At 36.4% G+C, this 20,489-nt stretch overlaps 1 protein-coding gene across 2 annotated transcripts; it reads left to right on the forward strand.

Annotated features, from left to right (window-relative positions):
- Nucleotides 1–1,092: 1,092 nt before the first annotated feature.
- Nucleotides 1,093–8,877, forward strand: LOC120084802 (protein TOPLESS). Of its 2 annotated transcripts, none has more exons than XM_039040623.2 (26): nt 1,093–1,349; nt 1,842–1,969; nt 2,099–2,278; nt 2,407–2,520; nt 2,592–2,750; nt 3,007–3,184; nt 3,271–3,397; nt 3,521–3,630; nt 3,751–3,916; nt 4,054–4,163; nt 4,242–4,311; nt 4,391–4,464; nt 4,542–4,637; nt 4,741–4,836; nt 4,927–5,054; nt 5,179–5,413; nt 5,509–5,670; nt 5,763–5,864; nt 6,009–6,155; nt 6,456–6,566; nt 6,682–6,861; nt 6,943–7,071; nt 7,148–7,243; nt 7,476–7,664; nt 7,761–7,927; nt 8,358–8,877. In XM_039040623.2, the coding sequence occupies exons 2-26, from the start codon at nt 1,890–1,892 to the stop codon at nt 8,569–8,571; spliced, it is 3,420 nt and encodes a 1,139-aa protein (XP_038896551.1). In that variant the 5' UTR covers nt 1,093–1,349; nt 1,842–1,889; the 3' UTR covers nt 8,572–8,877. The 2 variants fall into 2 exon arrangements, with proteins under 2 accessions (XP_038896551.1, XP_038896555.1); XM_039040627.2 differs by lacking the exon at nt 1,093–1,349 and adding an exon at nt 1,500–1,698.
- The last annotated feature ends 11,612 nt before the right edge of the window (nt 8,878–20,489 follow it).

Below are 20,489 nucleotides of genomic sequence, written 5' to 3' on the forward strand. Positions count from 1 at the left end.
GCTCAACATTTTCATCCAAATTCTAAATAATTTATTATTTTAATTATTCTTTTTTATTCCAATTAACTACTTAAGAGCAACAGATTTTTACTTTAACATTTTTTTCATAACATAACTAAGAATAATTCTGAAAAAATTTTAATTTAAATATTTTTATGAAATGCACAATTCTATTAAATTGGGACTTTAAAGCTTTGGTCGGTATTGATTAGATAAAAAAAACAGTTTAAAATCTAAAATAATAAGAAATAACAGAGATAATATTCGAAAGTTCTAGATTTTTTTTCTTATTTTACTAAAAAAAAAAAAAAAGCCTACATTAGGTAATTGTTTTTGGTTCACCCTAGATTTAGGTTATCAGGTTAAAAGAAGGAAAAAAAAAACATTACTTTTTTAATATATTAATATAACATAAGAATTATTAAGATTTCAATCTGTTTTTTGTTTTTGAAAATTAAGTCTATAAACATTATCTTCACCTCCAAATCTCTTTATTATTTAATTATTTTTTTTATCAATGATTTAAAAAACAAGTTAAATTTTAAAAATAAAAAAAAATATCTTTTAAAAATTTATTTTTATTTTTAGAATTTAGCTAAAAATTTAACCATTTTATAGAAGAAAGATGCAAATCATTATAAAATAATATTAGAAGAAAATAGACTTAATTTTTTTAAAAAATGACATAGTTACCAAAACCGAGTTTTAATTTTCTGTTTTCAAAATTAATGTTTTTCCGCTAATTTTTCAACTATAATTTTCAGGAAAAAAATATTTAAATTACTGAGATATCCTAGAACCGAATTTACTCACGTACTCATATATATATATTCTTAATTAATAATTTTTAATTTTAATATGTGGTTTGCAGTTGTTATTAATCACACAGCTTAGAGATTCCGCGCCGATGAAGTCGACAAAAGGGAGCCGGCTAAGCGGGGCCCACAGAAACTGCACTTATTACAATCGAGACTGTAGTTATAAGCGATAAGCTATCAAGTTTTAAATATTTTTTTGTTATTTTATCCGTTGATAAGTAACTGTTCTTATCATCTGCTTTAGCTGTCTCCTGGTCCCTATATAAAATCACCATTTCTGCAAGTTCATGTATTTTTCTTGAGAGAGAGAGAGAGAGAGAGAGAGAGATAAGCTTAGGAGAGAGAAAAGAAGAAGAAGAAGAAAGGAAGGAAGAAAGAAGAGAGAGTGGAAGTCTTCATTCTTAGAGAGAGAAAGCAAAAAAAAAAAAGGAGAGAGAAAGCTTCTCTTAAGCTCTCTCTCTGTTTCTGAGTTATCTGTTTTTTTGTTCTCTGAACCAACCCTTCTATGTTTGTTCTTGTTTTGTTTTCAAGGTATGAACAATCTCTCTCTCGCTATTTCTCTATTTCTCCCTCTGTTCGTCGAATCTATTTCTTTAAAGATAATTTCCCCTTTTTTCCTTTTTTTTTTCTGGATTTGTATTTTTTTTAATTTTCTTTTTATGCTTGACCTGTTAACCATCCTTTCTCTCTCCATTATATGCTCTTTTGCATCTTCGATTCCCGTAGGGTTTAAAGCCGCTTTCTCTCTCTGTATATAGAAAACCCTAAAATTATTTTTACTTTTGGCCTAATTTTAGTCGAAGCAATATGTTTCTCAGCTAATTCTTGTCGAAATTTATCTATCCTTTCGATTTTGTATCTATTGTGTTAGTTGTTGGAGGTAATTTCTTTTGGCATCGTGTTCTGATTTTTCGGTTTAAGGAACAAAATTTCACTGCCCCCTTTTTTTTGTTTTCCTGTTTGATTCTTTAGGTATTTTGTTCGATCTCTAATATATATCTCTGTTTGTTTTTTATTTTCCAGATCTAGCGGTTTTTTCTGCTAATACTGATAAAAACGGAGGCGGTAGTGATGTCGTCCCTCAGTAGGGAGCTGGTGTTCTTGATCTTACAGTTTCTCGATGAGGAAAAATTTAAGGAGACAGTTCACAAGTGGGATATTTAAGTTCCTTTTTAAATTTTTTTTTTGGGGTGTCTATTTGTTTTTGTTTTGGATTAATTTATCTTTTAGAATTTTGGTGCTTAAATTTGCAGCATTAATTGCTTTGTTTTCCTTAATAGGCTTGAGCAGGAATCTGGGTTTTTCTTCAATATGAAATATTTTGAGGATGAGGTGCATAATGGGAACTGGGATGAAGTTGAGAAATACCTCTCTGGTTTTACAAAAGTAGATGACAATCGCTATTCAATGAAAATATTTTTTGAGATTAGGAAGCAGAAGTATCTTGAGGCATTGGATAAGTAAGCTCACATTTTCCATTTTGATGGCTTTCCCTGCTTGTAAATTTGAACTTGCCTCTCCTCGGTTCCATTTTAGTGAGATTATTTCTTTTCATTTCCTTTTTCCTTTTTGTTTGCAATTGTATCAGGCATGACCGCTCCAAGGCAGTAGATATTTTAGTAAAGGACTTAAAAGTTTTTTCCACGTTTAATGAAGAACTTTTCAAGGAGATTACTCAGCTATTGACGCTGGAGAATTTTAGGTATGGCATTACATCAATAGGATATGATTTTTGCGGAAGAGCTAGTTGGTAATGCACTGCCTTATTGATAGGGAAAATGAACAACTGTCCAAGTATGGTGATACGAAGTCTGCACGAGCAATTATGTTGGTTGAGTTGAAGAAGCTAATTGAAGCCAATCCTTTGTTCCGTGATAAATTGCAGTTTCCTCACCTTAAAAACTCGAGATTGCGTACTCTTATTAATCAAAGGTGATTTATCCTGCATTCCTAGTTTTTATTCCACCAATCGATGACATTCTAAAAATTGTTTCATTTAGTGTGCCCCTCCCCCAATACAAAACACATTTTTTGTTTAATGAAAATTTAGTTGCCTAGGATTCGAAGTGTGAACTGTTAACTTCTGCCATTACTTAATACCATTTTATTGTTCTAAAGAATTGAAACATTCCTTGTGTTTAATTAGCGTACTATATAAATGAACACTGAATCAAATTGTAAACTGCAGCTTAAATTGGCAGCATCAACTTTGTAAAAACCCTAGACCAAATCCAGATATTAAAACCCTCTTTGTGGATCATTCTTGTGGACAACCGAATGGTGCTCGGGCTCCTTCTCCTGCAAACAATCCACTTCTTGGATCCTTACCCAAACCTGGAGGTTTTCCTCCTCTTGGTGCGCATGGGGTGGGTTATCTGCTGTAACTGTTAACCTCATTGACATTTTTGAATATCTTAACATGCACCTTAAAGTTTTGTGTTTTTCTGTTCAGCCTTTTCAGCCCACGGCAGCACCAGTTCCAGCACCTCTTGCTGGTTGGATGTCTAATCCCTCGGCTGTTACTCATCCTGCAGTTTCTGGTGGAGGTGCCATTGGTCTTGGTGCTCCATCTATCCCGGGTAAGTTGATTTCCTATGTATTTGAGTGCTGTGTAGTCATTGTCTTAACACGCCAATGTAAGCTACTATAAGGATCTTGTATGATTGAGGTTTTATTATTATTATTTTTTATTTCTTTGGTAGCTGCTTTGAAACATCCGCGGACTCCTCCAACTAACCCTTCTGTAGAATACCCTTCTGCGGACTCTGATCACATTTCTAAAAGGCCAAAACCTATGGGGATGTCTGATGAGGTAATTTAGTTTTTTCTTTATTTTATTTTATACTCATGATTCTAGTCGAAGTCCTGGAATGTCACATCTCTGCACAACTTATTGTTTTGTTCTTACTGCCTTATTTTTCATATAATGAAGGTAAATCTACCAGTTAATGTTCTGCCAGTATCATTTGCTGGTCATGGTCATGCACAAACTTTTAATGCACCAGATGATTTGCCGAAGACCGTTATGCGAACACTGAATCAAGGGTCGAATCCAATGAGCATGGATTTCCATCCGGTCCAACAAACTCTGCTTCTTGGTATATTTAAATTCATTCTGTATTACCTATTATTTTTAAACTACCACCAGAATAATGTACCTGTGCGTAGATGGTATACTTCTTGATTTTGGAGTTCCTATAAAAAATGACAAATATGAAGAAAATTCTCTTTTCAGTTGGCACAAATGTGGGCGAAATAGGGTTGTGGGAAGTTGGTTCGAGGGAGCGACTTGTTTCAAAGAGTTTTAAAGTCTGGGATCTCAATGCTTGTTCAATGCCTTTACAGGTATTCCGTGTATACTAATGTTGCAGATAACTTCTTATCTCAGTTAGTGAAATCTGAGTTTATCTTCATGATTTCCAGGCAGCTCTACTTAAAGAGCCTGATGTATCGGTAAACCGTGTTATTTGGAGCCCTGATGGTTCTTTATTTGGTAAGATTGTACATTTCCTTGTAAATTTTATGTTATCAAAGTGAGAGTAAGTTGTTGATTAACTGCCAATCTGGTATAGGTATTGCCTATTCGAGGCACATTGTTCAGATATACTCCTATCATGGTGGTGATGACATGCGACAGCACTTGGAGGTGTGTATGATTAAGAGTATTGTATCTATTGTGTACTCTTCCCGTCTTGTAGTATGACACTGAAATTTGTGAATCAGATTGATGCTCATGTCGGTGGAGTTAATGATCTAGCATTCTCCAATCCCAATAAACAACTTTGTGTCATAACATGTGGAGATGACAAGACCATTAAGGTAAGTTATTTATTTCTTATTTAGGTCATTTAAGGAAGGGAAAAGAGCTTCTTTTTGTTGACAAATTTATTTCCCTTTCTTCTTTTCTTTCTGATATTGTCAGGTCTGGGATGCTGGCAATGGTGCAAGACAATATACATTTGAAGGCCACGAGGCTCCTGTTTTCTCTGTTTGCCCTCACTACAAGGAAAATATTCAGGTTTGCCCTCAAGTGGAACCTGAGTTTTTGTGAGGCTGCTTGATGGATATTCTGCTTAATCTGCTACATATATGTTTTTGTCTCTCTTAGTTCATCTTTTCAACAGCACTGGATGGAAAGATAAAGGCATGGCTATATGATAATATGGGCTCACGAGTTGATTATGATGCTCCTGGACGTTGGTGCACAACCATGGCTTACAGTGCAGATGGTACGAGGTGTGTAGTACTTACTCTATTGTGTTGGGAGGTTGCTTGGACTGGCCTTTTTGGCCCATGGTTAGGAAATTTACAACATTTTTTATTTCTCCTCACTTTAATTGTATGGTGATGGGCATTTTAGGCTCTTCTCATGTGGGACAAGTAAAGATGGAGATTCTTATATTGTTGAGTGGAATGAGAGTGAAGGAGCTGTTAAGAGAACTTATCAAGGGTTCCGCAAACGATCTCCGGGTGTTGTACAATTTGATACAACTAAAAATCGATTTTTGGCTGCTGGTGATGATTTCTCCATTAAATTTTGGGATATGGACAATGTTCAACTTCTAACAACTGTTGATGCTGACGGAGGGCTCCCAGTAAGTTTTCATGCAAGTAAACTGGAAAATTAAAAACTGTAGTTGATGGTTGGCTTATTCTTACTGTGTCCTATTTATTCCCTTTAATATCCTAGGCAAGTCCTCGTATCCGCTTTAACAAGGATGGCACCCTTTTAGCTGTTTCTGGCAATGAGAATGGAATTAAAATCTTGGCCAATGTGGATGGAATCCGGCTACTAAGAACATTTGAAAATCTTTCATATGATGCAGCTAGAACGTCAGAGGCTGGGACAAAGGTAGTTTGACTGTATGTTTAATTAATGTGACTTTTCACTATATTGTTAACTCTTCTGCTAAATATCTAATTAACTTCTATTTAATTTTTCAGCCCACAATAAATCCAATTTCAGCTGCTGCAGCCGTGGCAGCAGCAGCAGCAGCTGGTAGTGCCGCTGATAGAGGTGCCTCTGTCGTCACCATGTCTGGAGTGGTTGGTGTTGCTTAATTGCAAATTAATGTTTTTAGTAGGAGCTTGTTTATTGTTTCTGTACCCTGCATGTATGAATAAGTCATGAAAAATTTAGTTCGTTCTTCCCCTTACCAATTATTTTAACATTAAGCATAAATCTGCCAGGCTGGGGATTCCAGAAGTTTGGGGGATGTGAAACCTAGAATTCCTGAAGATTCCAATGACAAGTCAAAGATTTGGAAGCTCACTGAAATTAACGAACCCTCTCAATGTAGATCCTTGAGGCTGCCTGAGAATGTCAGAGTAAACAAGGTAAGTAATTCACGCTATAGGATGAAATTTAGCACACATTCCTTTTCATTCCGCTTCTCTAAATTGGAGCTTTGAATGTTAAACCACCACAGTTCTGCCTAATTTAGGACGTTTTAGGCTTGGAGCCAAAAAAAAAAAAAAAAGACTTTTTAATGTTTTTATAATAATTAGATAACTATGGATATGAGAACCTGGAGTAGAGTGGCTTTTGGGGATTATTTTGAGCTTCAATAACTTGAGATTTTCTGGTGGTCGCTTGTTCTTTCTTCTCTGACTATGTCTTGTTCTTGATCTACTCAGATATCTAGGTTGATCTACACAAATTCTGGAAGTGCAATCTTGGCATTGGCATCAAATGCAATTCATCTGCTATGGAAATGGACGCGAAGTGAACGTAATTCAACTGGCAAGGTATCATAAAACATTTTGTTCTCAGTTTTCTGTCTGCTATCTGGAGTCTCCTTCATTCGACATCGGAGTCGAATTTCTATTGTATCTACATAATCAACACTTCCCTATCTTGCAGGCAACTGCAAATGTTCTGCCGCAATTATGGCAACCATCAAGTGGCATTCTAATGACCAACGATGTTGCTGACACTAGTTCTGAAGAGGCCGTTCCTTGCTTTGCTTTATCCAAAAATGATTCTTACGTCATGTCGGCATCTGGTGGAAAGATTTCCCTCTTCAATATGATGACATTTAAGGTAACTTACATTACCCTTCAATTGGTTGTCGCGATTATTTGCCGATAAGTTATACCTATCTTCACGTTCTTTGCAATGCAGACAATGACAACTTTCATGCCGCCACCACCTGCTGCCACATTCCTTGCCTTTCACCCACAAGATAACAATATAATTGCCATTGGCATGGATGACTCCACAATTCAAATTTATAATGTCCGCGTGGATGAGGTAAAATATCCTCCAGAACCACTTATTCTCTAAGCCTTGTGGCAACGTTATGCAATCAAATCATTGGTTAATGCAGGTAAAGAGCAAGCTTAAAGGCCACTCTAAAAGAATAACTGGCTTGGCCTTCTCTCACTTACTGAACGTGCTAGTTTCATCCGGAGCTGATGCACAGGTAATTTGCCTATGCCATGTCGTTGGTTCTGTGGACTGCTTATTGTTGTATGGCTTCACCTTTCAGATATGTAGCAATCTTTTTATGTGGCCTTGCACTTTTGATTGAAGACTTATAACATTCTTGTACTTCAAACTCTCGGCCATTTATTTCAACTTCTTAGTTATACGCGTCATTTGATTTTTGGCGAATTCCTAAATTTGATCCACTTATTTATTTGTTGCTTATTCAGCTTTGTGTGTGGAGCTCTGATGTGTGGGAGAAGCAGAAAACAAGATTCTTGCAACTTCCAAGTGGGAGACCGCCATCCTCACAATCTGACACTCGTGTACAGTTTCATCAGGACCAGGTTCACTTTCTGGTCGTGCACGAGACTCAGATTGCAATATACGAGACTACAAAACTTGAGTGTGTAAAGCAGGTCTTTTTTTTTATACCCCCTTTCCTGTTCGTTCATCTATTCTTTGTTCTGGAAGCAATGCCCTACCCACTTCTCCTTTGTTAATTCACATTTCAGTGGACGCCACGGGAATCTGGTGCACCAATCTCTCATGCAACATTCTCTTGCGACAGTCAAATGATATATGCCAGCTTTTTGGATGCAACTGTCTGCGTGTTTACCGTCGCTAGTCTCAGATTACGTTGTCGAATTAGTCCTTCAGCTTATCTTCCTGCTAGTGTGAGGTATTTCTCTCACTCCACTTTTAAGTTTAGGTAATGCTCCTGCTTTAAGGGCAATTCATAAGTTGATGAAGTTCAGCTGTAATGAGCTCTTGGAATGGGCATGTCATGATTTCATCTGTTGTTTATTCTGTTAACCGTTCTTTATGTTGAATATTGGTTGATAGCAAGGGTTGGGGTACTTTTCCTTTTAATTCCAAAAAACATAGGATGAGTAAAAAGGATACAGATAATGTGATGCGAATAAAAAGTATGCCTCGTTAGCTTTAGCTAAAACATGATGAAAATTCGCTGCTTCGACATATCCTCAATGATGTTGGTTCTTATTTTTCATTTTCATATTCTAGAAATGGAATAGAGCATGCCTTTGCATTCAAATTTCATACTCGTTGTCTCCCTCTTTCTTACTTTTGATTTTACTCGTTATTTTCAGCAATGCTTCTGTACAACCACTAGTGATTGCAGCACATCCCCAAGAAGCAAACCAATTTGCTTTAGGGCTATCAGATGGCGGGGTTCATGTCTTCGAACCCCTTGAATCAGAAGGAAAATGGGGTGTGCCTCCACCTGTCGAAAATGGATCAGCATCAAGTGTGCCAACAACTCCATCAGTCGGAGCTTCAGGTTCAGATCAAGCCCCGAGGTGATTGAGCAGCTAGCACGAGTACTTTTACATGCTTGGTTGCTGGCTCTCCAACTTTAGGTATACTTCAGATTTTAACTGGTTGACCTTTTTTTTTTTCCCTTTCTCCTTGGAACATTTGTTAGCCATGTTTGTATTTTGTAATTTTTTTTAATGGTTGATTTTCCATTTCCTCCAGTTTGTTGTTCATGATATGTAGTTTTACTCAAGGAAACAGCAAAAAGATGTAGATTTATCTTCTTTCCTCAGATTCTGTGTAAGTTAACATTCTGCAGGAGTATTACTAATAGTCAAATGACCTTACTGATAATTCTTTGTCAAATTTTCTTCTGTTCCTTTCATAAAATTATATTGTTATTTTCATATGGCGACCCTCTCAACTCCACTTCTCCTTTCTGCTTGTGGTGCTCATAGTTTGATTTCTTTTGAAACGGAAATAGTACTTTTCATTGATGAAATGAAAAAAGATTAATGCTCGAATTACAATGAGACATAAAAAGCAAGGAAATTGGAAGACAGAAAATAAGGGGATTGCTTGAACTATTCAGGTTGGTTATCTGCAAAACTCAGTTAGAAACTTTATTCCAGCGCAAGGCAGAGATGTATGAGTTGAGTTGGTGTTATCCTATCGATGGATGTATGTATAAACTATTATTCATAACCGATGCAATTTATTTAGTTTGAGTTTGGTCGATCAGCCAATTAGAGCCGAGTTTAGTAGGTAACGCATCAACCACCGTTTCAAAGGTTGGTGGTTTGATCTATAAAAAAGTAAAAAATTTAAGTGATAGAAAATCATTTGGATGATGACTTTAATGATCAACCTTTCACGAATTAACATCACAAAGAAAAATGGATTTGCAAGGGAAATTCATTAAAGTTGGGAGGACACTTTTAAGAACCAAGTTCTATTTTAGTAATCTAAACTAGATAAAAAAGAGGCTACAATAGAGGTTATGAGGAGAGTATTTTTACATTCTCGTTTTTTTTAATATTTTTTAATATTTTCTACTTTTATCATTTGTTACAACTATTTAAGTCATAGTTGGTTATCATTGAGTGAGTTAGTGAGTTGGTATATTCTAGAGTCTCTCTCATCTTCTGGAGAGCGGATAAGAATTTCAACGCTCTCATCTTGGGATTGTCATTCTCTTCGGCCTGCTCGGGTACAAGACCTTTTCGGTCTTGTCTTCCAAGCCTAAGACTATGGTGGCTTGGAAGGCATTAAGGGCCGTTTAGTTCGGACATTCACCTGCTCTGTGTGGTCCTCTACATATATAGTAGGATGGTGGGTGATCATAGTTGTTCTACCGTTGGGGTGACCCTCGCCAATTGTTCCTAAATTTCTGTTGGAAGGGCTTATGGTCCCCACCTGTGTTCTTGTCTCCACCCCCAGGCCTAGGAGGACTTGAACGACTATTTTTATTTCCTCCATTTGAGGGAGTTGCTTGCTTTCTCACGTCTTAAGAGTTCATACTGAGGTCGTATAGACATTTCACCATCGAATAGGCAGAGGAGAGATCTTGTACTCTCTGTTCATACAACTTTTTTGTTTCCCATTGTTTTAACCCTTCGACAAAGCAAAAAATTGTCTTTCTTGGACATGTCGCTTATGTCCAACAAAAGTCCCGCAAATTATTTCACATAATCTCGGATGTTGCCTATATGTTTCAATTCTCGAGTTTTCACCGGACCAAAATCTCGACGTTCTCAGGAAAGAACTGCGAATGAAATTCTTGTTTTAATTTATTCTAGGTATCTATCGTGCAACGCCCTTCTTGCATGTCCATAATTCGTGATCTCTACCACAATTTTGCATCTTCAGGTAGATGCATGATTGCTAGCATGAATCTTGACTCATCTGTCACGATACTCGTCACCTTGAAGTATTGCTCATGGTCGAAGATAAGCATCCCACACCCCACAGAAGGGTTTTGGTTCCAGGATCTTTATCCTGTTAACTTGGATTGCTCCCCTAGATGGGGCTTGGTTCTCTACTGCTGGGATAGTGAAATTCACCCTCACACTCACATCCACAATCTAGGTTTTGACAACGTCGAGGGCTGATCCAAAATATTCAGACAGATCAATTACCATATGAATTATTGCTTTCCGGGTGCCATCCAATTCTTTGACACGCTCCTCTATATAGGCAACAGAGCCCGTTGAGCTATCCCCATGCTTGAAATTGCCAGATTGTGCAACCTTTTCCTTTAGGGTCTTAACTCTTATCATCGATTCTCTGACGGGTATCTCATCTAGGTACCACATCAATTCCATCGGTTTTCTCGGAAACTTCTTGCAATTGAGTTTTCAAGAAATTAATACTATTAGGGACTTCTCTGAGGTAGAGCATTTTCTCTTCCATCTCTACCAACTTGTCCGCTTGGGACTTGTTCAAGTTCTTTTTCCCCGACTTGATTATTGATTTTCCCTCTGTGAGTTGACTTCGCTCTGTTACCAACTGTCACAATCATACTTTTGGAAGCTTCATTTAGTGATTGTGCAGCGCTTGTTCCCACTCACGAACAAATCGGCCAATTCAAATTTAGATCGTTGATGGTACACTGGGTGTTTCTTGCAACCTCCACCCCTATTTTGGAGAAAACGGGTTTAGAGGAAAAGGTTTTCGCAAACTTTTGAGAGTATGAGTTGAGAGAAGAAAGATTGTAGCAGGCTAGAAAGTAATAAGCAACAACAGCGCATTTATAGCATACCACTCTGGGTATGAGGATATGATGGTTAGTCTTATCCCCATATAGTGCATTCTAAGCAATTTTATGTCTGTCACTCTTGCATATAGACATAGGCGAGTGGTCACTTACAACAAGATAAACTAACAAAGCAAACTAACTTACAAAATGAAATACATAAGATGAAAGCATGATAAAAAGGGGTTGAGTTGGGCATGCGACTAGGCCTTGGACAAGCATGACCATGAAACGGTGCAGTATTTGATATGCCCGGGTGATGGGACAACATTTACGAGCCCTATTTTCCAAATTTGTGCCAGTCAATTCTGATTGCTATTTTCTTGGTCAAAGCTGTTATTCCACGCCTAAAATGATGGAAAAATAGTCAACCATGATTTTAGGTCACCCCTCAATCAATTTTGGCTTATATAAAGGATGGGAAGCCTCCCATATCATCATTCAACTCTCCATCCACAAATCCTTCACAATTTATTCTCATTTTCTGCCATTTCATCATTCTCCTTAGGCTTTTTCTCAAATTCTCAAGTCAGTAGCCTTAAGAATGGAAGTTCTTCTAAGGCGTAGCAACTCTAGGTCATCTCATCCCGTGGAAGTGTATGGTAAGAAGAATCAACCTAGGGCAAGACTAAGAATTTGAGGAACTGTCCCAAGGCATCTTTGATTTGTATTTATTTAATTTATTTTCTTGTAATTCTCTCTTTTCTTTCTTTACTCGTTGAACATCATATTGTAGCTATGATTCTTGATTTAATGAAGTTCATTATTTTATCATTATCATATGCTAAATTCTCTAATGAGTTTAGTTATGTGAATACCCTAGGGTTTTATGGCTTGAGCAATGCTTATGTTTCACGCCTCTTTGAATTTTGCATTTCTTTTGTTGAGTTTATGAATAAATATTGTTAAGTTAAATTGATCACTTCATTTATTAAGCTAGTAGAGTCTTAATGTTGAGAAGTAGAATACAAACTAATGTCACAAAGAAATATGGGACCAGGAGCCTAGGAATAGGAGGGTCAGTTGCCTTTGAAATAAGGGACACCGCAGGATAAAAATGTAAGCTTGAATTATTCGAAGATTCAGCTACCCATGGGAATATTCGGTAGTAGCTGTTTAGATCTTCTAAAGGAATTGAATACCAAACCGAATAGAAGTAGTTTTCTATTCATGCATATTTCATTGTCGTCGTATAATGTGGCCACATCATTTACAATATAGAACCGAAAAGGTTGAAACATAACTGTATCCTTGTTCAACATTCTTCTTTACTGCTTTTATCACCATACTTTAAAATCACTTATTTACTAGTTACCATTTGGTTTACAATGAAAAACTCTTTCCTAGTAAGATTGAATTGCTTAAATAGTCTCTTGGGATTCGATTCTTGGAATACTTCAAGATTTATTACTTCATCGACAGTGTATGCTTGTACTTAGACCATATTTATTTCTCATTTTATCATTCATATACATTTGGTTGATCAAGTTTTTGGTATTATTGCTGGGGACTATTTTAAATTCAAATTTTTTAGAAATTTTGATTATTTTGTAACCACATTGTCTCTTTCTCTTAAAATCTAATATCTCTCTCTCTCTCCTTTTCTTTCTTCTTCTTCTTCTTCTTCTTCTTTTTTTTTTTTTTTTTAGGTTGAGCTTAGTACATAAGAAAATAGCTTATCATTTTTGAACTAGATCTATTATTCAAAATGACCCATGGAATGGATCCACATTTAATTGCAACATTGACTGCACAATTTACAGAATTGGCCAACATGTTTGAAAATCTATATGGAAGAAAGAATACCTCCATTACTCCTAAATACAAACTTTTTGACACTTGTTTTGATTGTTGCGAAGATCATTTTGATGGAAGATGTCCATATTGAAGGGAAACCGATGAAGGTCCCTGTGAGGAAGTGGGGATCGTTCTCAATTCTAATTTTTTTTTTTACCGAACTTTAAATTCCAGAAACAAAACAGTTATGCATTATCAAACATAAATTACAACATGCTTTTTGGGAATAAATTAGGAAAGAAAATGATGTACCCATGAAGCCAATTTTATTCACGTATTCCCTCTTGATCACGATCTCCGCGGGGACCCATTCCTCGTTTTCCCTTTTATTTCCCTATGGATACTTTTTTTTTTTTTTTTTTTTTTTTTTTTTTGTAAAATTATCTTTGGTTTAGGCTTAGATTAGGCTAAATTAAAAACCAAGCTAAATGCAAAAAGTTAAATACCTAATATATATATAAAGAGAGAGAGAGAAAATATTTAAAAATCTAATTATATATATAGAAAAAATATTCAAAAACCTAATCGGGGCGGGGGCGGTGGCGGGGTCGGGGTAGGGACACCCTTTACATCCCCACTGCTTCCCTAGTTTGGGGACCCTAAAGAGGTCCCCGGTTTGACCCCATCCCCGGTCAAACCCGGGATTCTCCACCCTGATCGGGACGGGTCCCTGCGGGAAATTTTGCCAACCCTAAATATAACACATAAACTATAGTTTTATATTGTATCAAATACAATATAACATAGTTTTATTTTCTCTCAATGATGCATGACATCTAATATAAATCATATTTATATTAAATTCAATTATATAAAATTCATCTATATAATTAATATTTGAATCATATTTTTAATTTCTTTAAATTATTTATGGTATTTAATATAAATCATATTTTTTATTAAATTTAATTATATAAATCTCAGTCATATAATTAGTATTTGATCATATTCAAATTCCTCTCAAAATACTTTATATTATAATGTATCAAATACATTATATTAATTATATCAAATATAATTAATTCTCTCAATTAATCTGAACAATTCAAATTAATCCAAAAAATTAATTCTTAATTAAAATCCTGTTGAGCTATAAATGGAATCTTATGGACCTGTAGATTGAAGCTCCAATGGTACTTGAATAATTATTTAAACTCTTTAATTAACTTACCCAACTTCCATTAACTGTCGGTCATTCCACTAAAGACCGATAGTTGCACTCTTCGTACTACAAATATATTTCTGTGTCTATTAGATATAATCAGTCAACAGTGCAATAACCCTTCACAAACTGCTTGTAAGTACAACTGTGCCAAAAATACTGTTTTGCCGCTGTAGTTACATCTAACTCCTTAAGTACCACCGATCCCTCTAATAAACAATAAGTCATAGTCCAACTATGATCAAGTCTCTCTCAGGCCAAGAGAGGGTGTGATCACATTGTTCAAGCCCTGGAATCAGCCTTTAAGAGAGTAATTTATCTCCTTACCTCAACAACGGGGAAGGAGTGAATTCCATATTGTGTAGCTGTGTTTTCAGCACCCCAATTAGACGAATCCCCAAAATGGTAGATATATTGAGTTGAAAATCTGATCACTCCCACCCATACAAATCAAAGAACTGTCTTCATGAGCAAGAGTTCACAACTCACTCAGGATTCAAGTCATGTCACCTTTGGTCATCCTGGTGAAATTTAAGTTTCTATTATTAACAGTGTTATATAATGAGACTTAATGATTTCGTGGTCCGATCTTATACAAACTCTTTGTAGAGGATACCCTCGCTCACATGTCTCCACATGAATGATCAAGATCAGATCATTTGTAACACTTTACAATACTTGTCGCATCTACAAAGCAAGTTGTAGATGCAAGTCATATACATAGTATCACTAGGATAAGGTACCCAGTCTTATCCATCTACTACAAACTGTTTAGGTTATTATTTAAACAATATCCATCCGTATGTCTCTACATACTTGTTTAAATTACATAAAACAACCTCTAGGATCTTAGTTTATTGGATTGAGTGTATACTCATAAAATAATAATTATTTTATTAATAACAATTTGTTTATACAATGTTTACAAACTACAAAAATACAAGAGATTTAGGACACCAATCCCAACACATATTTATCTATGTCTTGTGTTTATTATAGAGGAAAACATGTAATTAACGATTGTCCTTATAATCCCGTCTCTTTGTTTTATGTAGGACAAAAAGGTAGTCAAAGCTTATTGAATCCTTTTCTGGATGAGCATAAGCAAGGATGGGGGGAGTACCCTAAGACTTCATGGCAACCTCAACTAGATGTTGATAGCTTTGAATCAATGCTTAAATTTCATCATAAACACATCCAGCAAGAGGCACAAATTTCAACAAGCATTGAAGAACTTTGCAAGGAATATAAGGCGAATATGGGTGTCAAGATTGAAAGTGAAGCAACTTCTCAACAAAATTTGGAGACCCAGACAAAAGATTGTACAAATGAATTGAAGATTACCCCACAAGAATCCTTGCTCAACAACATATTGACTTTGAGTGAAGAAGAAAAAGAACAAGGTGAAGCAGTGACATTTGAAAATGGATTAGAAAAGAAATCTCTTCTACTCGTAGATGAAGAAGCACTCCAACACTAGAAAGTATTAAGGATCTAGAAGAGAGAGAAAAGATTATTGAAAACGCACAAAAAAAAAAAAAAAAAAAAGAATGAACAAGAAAATGAAGTTGGTATGGGCCATGCGGCAACAACTTCACGATAAGCAACATTTGACGTGCCCTTGGCTTTGAAATACCCTGAGGAAAGGAGAGAATATTATGTTTGTGGACTAATCAATACTTTTACTTATGGCTTGTAAAAAGCATTCAAAAGACTCAAGGAAGGAGTAGATAAGCCAGCCATGGAGGATGAGCATACAAAATATGGAACTACAAAGCCTTCCATGATTAAATCATTTCAACTAAGACTTAAATCACGTCTATCATCAAGACCTAGGTACAAAAGGAAGGAATAAGACCTTTGTCTCGCTATTGGGATTCTGATAAGTTAACATTCTTTTAAAAAAAACATTATAATGCGAGGGAACTCTATCTAGGTTGGTTTTAGCTAAGGAAGAGGTATTTAATTTGATCAATGGGAACACCCGACCTGAAAGCCTACATGAGAGTTGAAGTAATTAAATTTCTAAGTTTATATTCAAAATAGAGAAAAAGAACTTTTTAACCATTTACTCTAAGTTTTTTAGGTACAAAAGAGAAGTAAGGAAAAATAACCCACCGAAGGTTCAGGTTTTGGTGGGGGAAAAACCATTACTTTCGCAACCCAATCTAACAACAGGTGATGTGACCGCTGAAGGAACTCTTATCAAAGAGTACCTCTGAGTGGAAGTAAGATTGTTAAAAATTCATCGTGAAAGAATTACCACATTCACAATCAAACATACAAGTTATGCATTAACAAAAAATTACAGAAATGCTTTAAAACTTTAATCAACAAAAAAACAAGATACATACCAGTTGAAGAACTCTTCTTTGCTTTTCAAATCTCGCTCTCATCAAAGGCATGCACCTCTCGCTCTCGCTGTGCAAACCAAACCAATCGTCCACCAAATCGCTATCGTCTACCTATGAATAGACTCCTCACGAACAAGGCAGCAGGGGAAGACACCACCACTCGGAACCCTCGGTATTCTCGGAGTGAGAATCCAGGAGGTGTGGGCTTTGTTGGATTTGGTAGAGGGAAGGAGGAAGGAACGATCGTTTATCACGACCAAGCAAGTGGGAGATATCGGGAGTCTATCATATAGACAGATGCTTGATCATTTAGGTAAAGGTACACGATCGTGTAGTAAAATGGGACTGATCGTATAGACGATATTTTAGTAAAATGCTCAGGCACGCGATCGCTTAGGAAAAAGCTAGACGATCATTTAGGTAATATTATGCGATCATTTAGTAAACGCGCGCGTGTACACGATCGTTTAGAAACTTTGAGCTGTCGTGTATGCTCTCGGTTTGCTATGTGATAGACAGTGTATTAATTTGGTGAGCGAATCTGTAATCTTTTGCAAAATGAAAACCATTTTCATTTTATCCTTCAGTTACGAAAACTAAATGCAACCTCCCACTAACTCATTCGGTTACGAAGAAAAAATCGCAAACAACTATCCATAATTGTTTAAATTAAAAAACAAATATAATCATATTATATTTATAACCTATGGTTTAATATCACATCTTTCTCAACCCAGTCGGAAGTTTAGTTACTCATGTGAAGAGATCGAACAGATGTAGAGATGCAAATTTCATTTTATAAATAAAATCAGAATATAGAGTGACAATGGAAGTAGGGATAGGGAGCCTGGTAGCAATGTCTTGCTTCTCGAGGCTTTCACACTGTGTTTTACTCTATTTTGCCCAAAAGAATGTTCTTGCTTTCGCAAGAGTTGGCCTTCTCTCCGTTCTTAGCACTTCCCGACAGTCTCTCGAGCTAACCAGGAACGAACTTTCGGCGTCTTCTCTCTTCGCTCGCCTCTGCCTTCTAAGTATAAGAATTACAGACTAACGGCTATCTATGATCTATCTCTTTGTAAATGGAGAACTACGTATATATTGAACTCCTAAAACTCTGAACTCCTTTAACAAAGGTGGCCTTTGGTATTTATAGAGCTTCAGGGTGAAGAGCTTTTCTCTCAAATGATTATAAGGATGGGAAGTCATTAAATCTCTGTCTGATGCGCCGATTAATGGTCACCGAAAAGTTAAGTGTACTTGCTACAATGTGTCATTAATGGCTTGTCAACTAAATTCAGATTCGACCGTCATCAGCTTTCTGTCCCATCATGATTTATTAAGCTTTCACCTTGATGCGCCATCTTTATGCGGCCACCTTCTTGAGCAGATCTTCGCGAGCGCATATGATCGCATAGCTTTGCGGTCGCAATCTTCTAATGCACTTGGGTGTCGAATTCCTTGGATCGCAATTCTGCTTTGCGCCAACGCATTTTCCTGCACAAAATACGTAAATTAGCTGCTTTAATGCGATGGGCGCATGCGATCACAATGTTCTCATCTTAATGCCTTTGGACACGATTTTACATATTTTTACCGTCGCAATCCTACATTGTTTTATATCTTTGCATTGTAATAACGTGCATTTTTGCCCGTTATCACATATGCAACATATGAACCATAGTCCTTTTCTCTTCCACTAGATATAAATCTTATTTATATCATTTTCCTCCAATTAATGTATCTCATATATCATGTCAACTATATCATATATAATTGACCGTTCAATCATATCATATACAATGAAACTCCCTTTTGTCAATTTGAACATTTCAAACTGACTCAAAAACTGATTCTCAACTTGAATCCATTGAGCTACTAAGGGGACCTTATGGAGCTATGGCTCGAAGCTCCAACGGTATGTGAAAAGCTGACTAAACTCTTTAGCCACGAGATCCACCATTTGTTAACTGCCAGGCATTCCACTAAAGATTGATAGTTGCACTCTTCTCACCACAGATAAATTTCTGTGTCCATCGGATATAACCAATCAAAAGTACGATAAACCTTCACAGATGCTCGTAAGTACAACTGGGCCAATTTATCTTTTTACACCTGTAGTTGATCCTAACTCCTTAAGTACCACTGATCCCTATAATGAACAATACAACATAGTCCTACTATGTGAGACACCTCTCGGGCCATGAGAAGGTGTGTGACGTCACATTGTACAAGCCGCAAAATCAGTCCTTAAGAGAGCAATCTATCTACTTACCCTTGCTTTGGGGAAGGAGTGAATTCTATCTTGTGTAGTTGAGTTCCCAGCTCCCAAATCAGACGAATCCTCAAAGTGGTAGGTTTGAGTCGGCGATCTGGCCACTTGTACCCATGCAAATCAAAGGACTGCCTTTAAAGGCAAGAGTTCCCAACTCACTCAGGATTGAGGTCATGTTACCTATGGTCATCCTAGTGAAGTGAAGTCTCTGTCATGAATGACATTATATAACGAGACTATAACACTTCGTGGTCCGGTCTTATACAAACTCCTTTGTATAGGATACCCCTACTCGCATGTCTTCACATGAATGATCAGGATCAGACCATCTATAGCACTTCATGGCCCGGTCTTATACAAATTCCTTTGTATAGAACGCCTCCGCTCACATGTCTCCACATGAATGATCAGAACCAGACCATCTGTAGCAAGTCATAACATTTGTAACTATTCTACAAAGTGGGCTGCATCCGTAGCATTACTAGGATAAGGTTTCCCTCCTATATCCATATACTATAGACGATTTTGGTTATCACTTAAGGCATGATCCATCTGTATGTCTCCACATACATGCTTAAGTAACAATGACAATCAGGGATCTTAGTTTATTTGTTTGTGGTAAAGAAATTAAAACATCCAATGTTCCATAGAAAAAAGTGAAGAAAATATCACATATTATTACATCACAAACGTTTGTTCAAAACTATGTTTACAAACTACAGGACCTAACGGGAGTTTAGGGTATCATCCCAACAACCATATCACAGTCGTAGTAGAACCTACTGAAATTATGTTAAAGTCTGCTATAAGGCATTCAAGAGAATCGAATGCTCGACGTATCTTGGATATTACCCGACCGTTCTTCCTTCCTCAAATCATATACTTCGTGACCCTACTGTTGATGAAGATGATGGAGTTTTCAAAGCTCATAAGGTAGTTCTCAATTTTCTTTTATTGCTTTCAGTATATTTTTGCATTAGTTTTTTTTCCTTGTTTTTGCTTTTAGGTTAAAGCTAGGTAGATTTAAAGTACTTTTAATTTGAGAGTATGGAAAAAGGAAAGCAATCAAACAAAAATGTAAATGAGCATGTTGGTCTTTTGCTTTGCAAAGTAGTCCTTGATGATGATAATTAGAGCATATCTTATTCTAGCATGCCTTAGTGTCAATCCTAAAATGTACAAAACCAATAGCATCATTTGTCTTTATGTGCAAAACCTCCTTAGACTAGTCTTCCACATGTTCACACAATTAGCACACTAGGAGAGCCTGACTCTTTATATTGCAGTCTATCCAAAGTGACTACCTTGCTTTTGTATCATTTCTCATACTATATAGTCAATGAGGACATTGCCTTCCTTAAGTTTGGGGGAAGAGTTTATACATTTCGACTTTTATTATTAGTTGTGTAGATGTTATCCATGAAATGTTATGTAAATGTGCTAGGCATTGAAAAAAAAAATGAAAAAATGAAAAAAAAAGCCAAGATAACACTCTTCTTTCTGAGTTAACCAAAGTAGTCAAAGGCGAGCATGCCAGCCATACTTTCTTTTGTAGCAAAATGGTTAATAAGGGAAGTGAGTGTTTGCCTCAAATGTGAACCTCACCCATAGTCAGATGTTTCGCAT

The sequence above is a fragment of the Benincasa hispida genome, chromosome 1 (assembly GCF_027475165.1).
Source record: "Benincasa hispida cultivar pf3 chromosome 1, pf3_genome.v1.1, whole genome shotgun sequence".
Classification (NCBI taxonomy): domain Eukaryota; kingdom Viridiplantae; phylum Streptophyta; class Magnoliopsida; order Cucurbitales; family Cucurbitaceae; genus Benincasa; species Benincasa hispida.

Coding starts and splice junctions, on each gene's coding strand:
- LOC120084802 (XM_039040623.2), top strand. CDS start 1,890: ATGTCGTCCCTCAGTAGGGAGCTGGTGTTCTTGATCTTACAGTTTCTC. Junction 7,072..7,147: donor ATAATGTCCGCGTGGATGAG/GTAAAATATCCT, acceptor TGGTTAATGCAG/GTAAAGAGCAAGCTTAAAGG. Junction 7,665..7,760: donor AACTTGAGTGTGTAAAGCAG/GTCTTTTTTTTT, acceptor TTCACATTTCAG/TGGACGCCACGGGAATCTGG.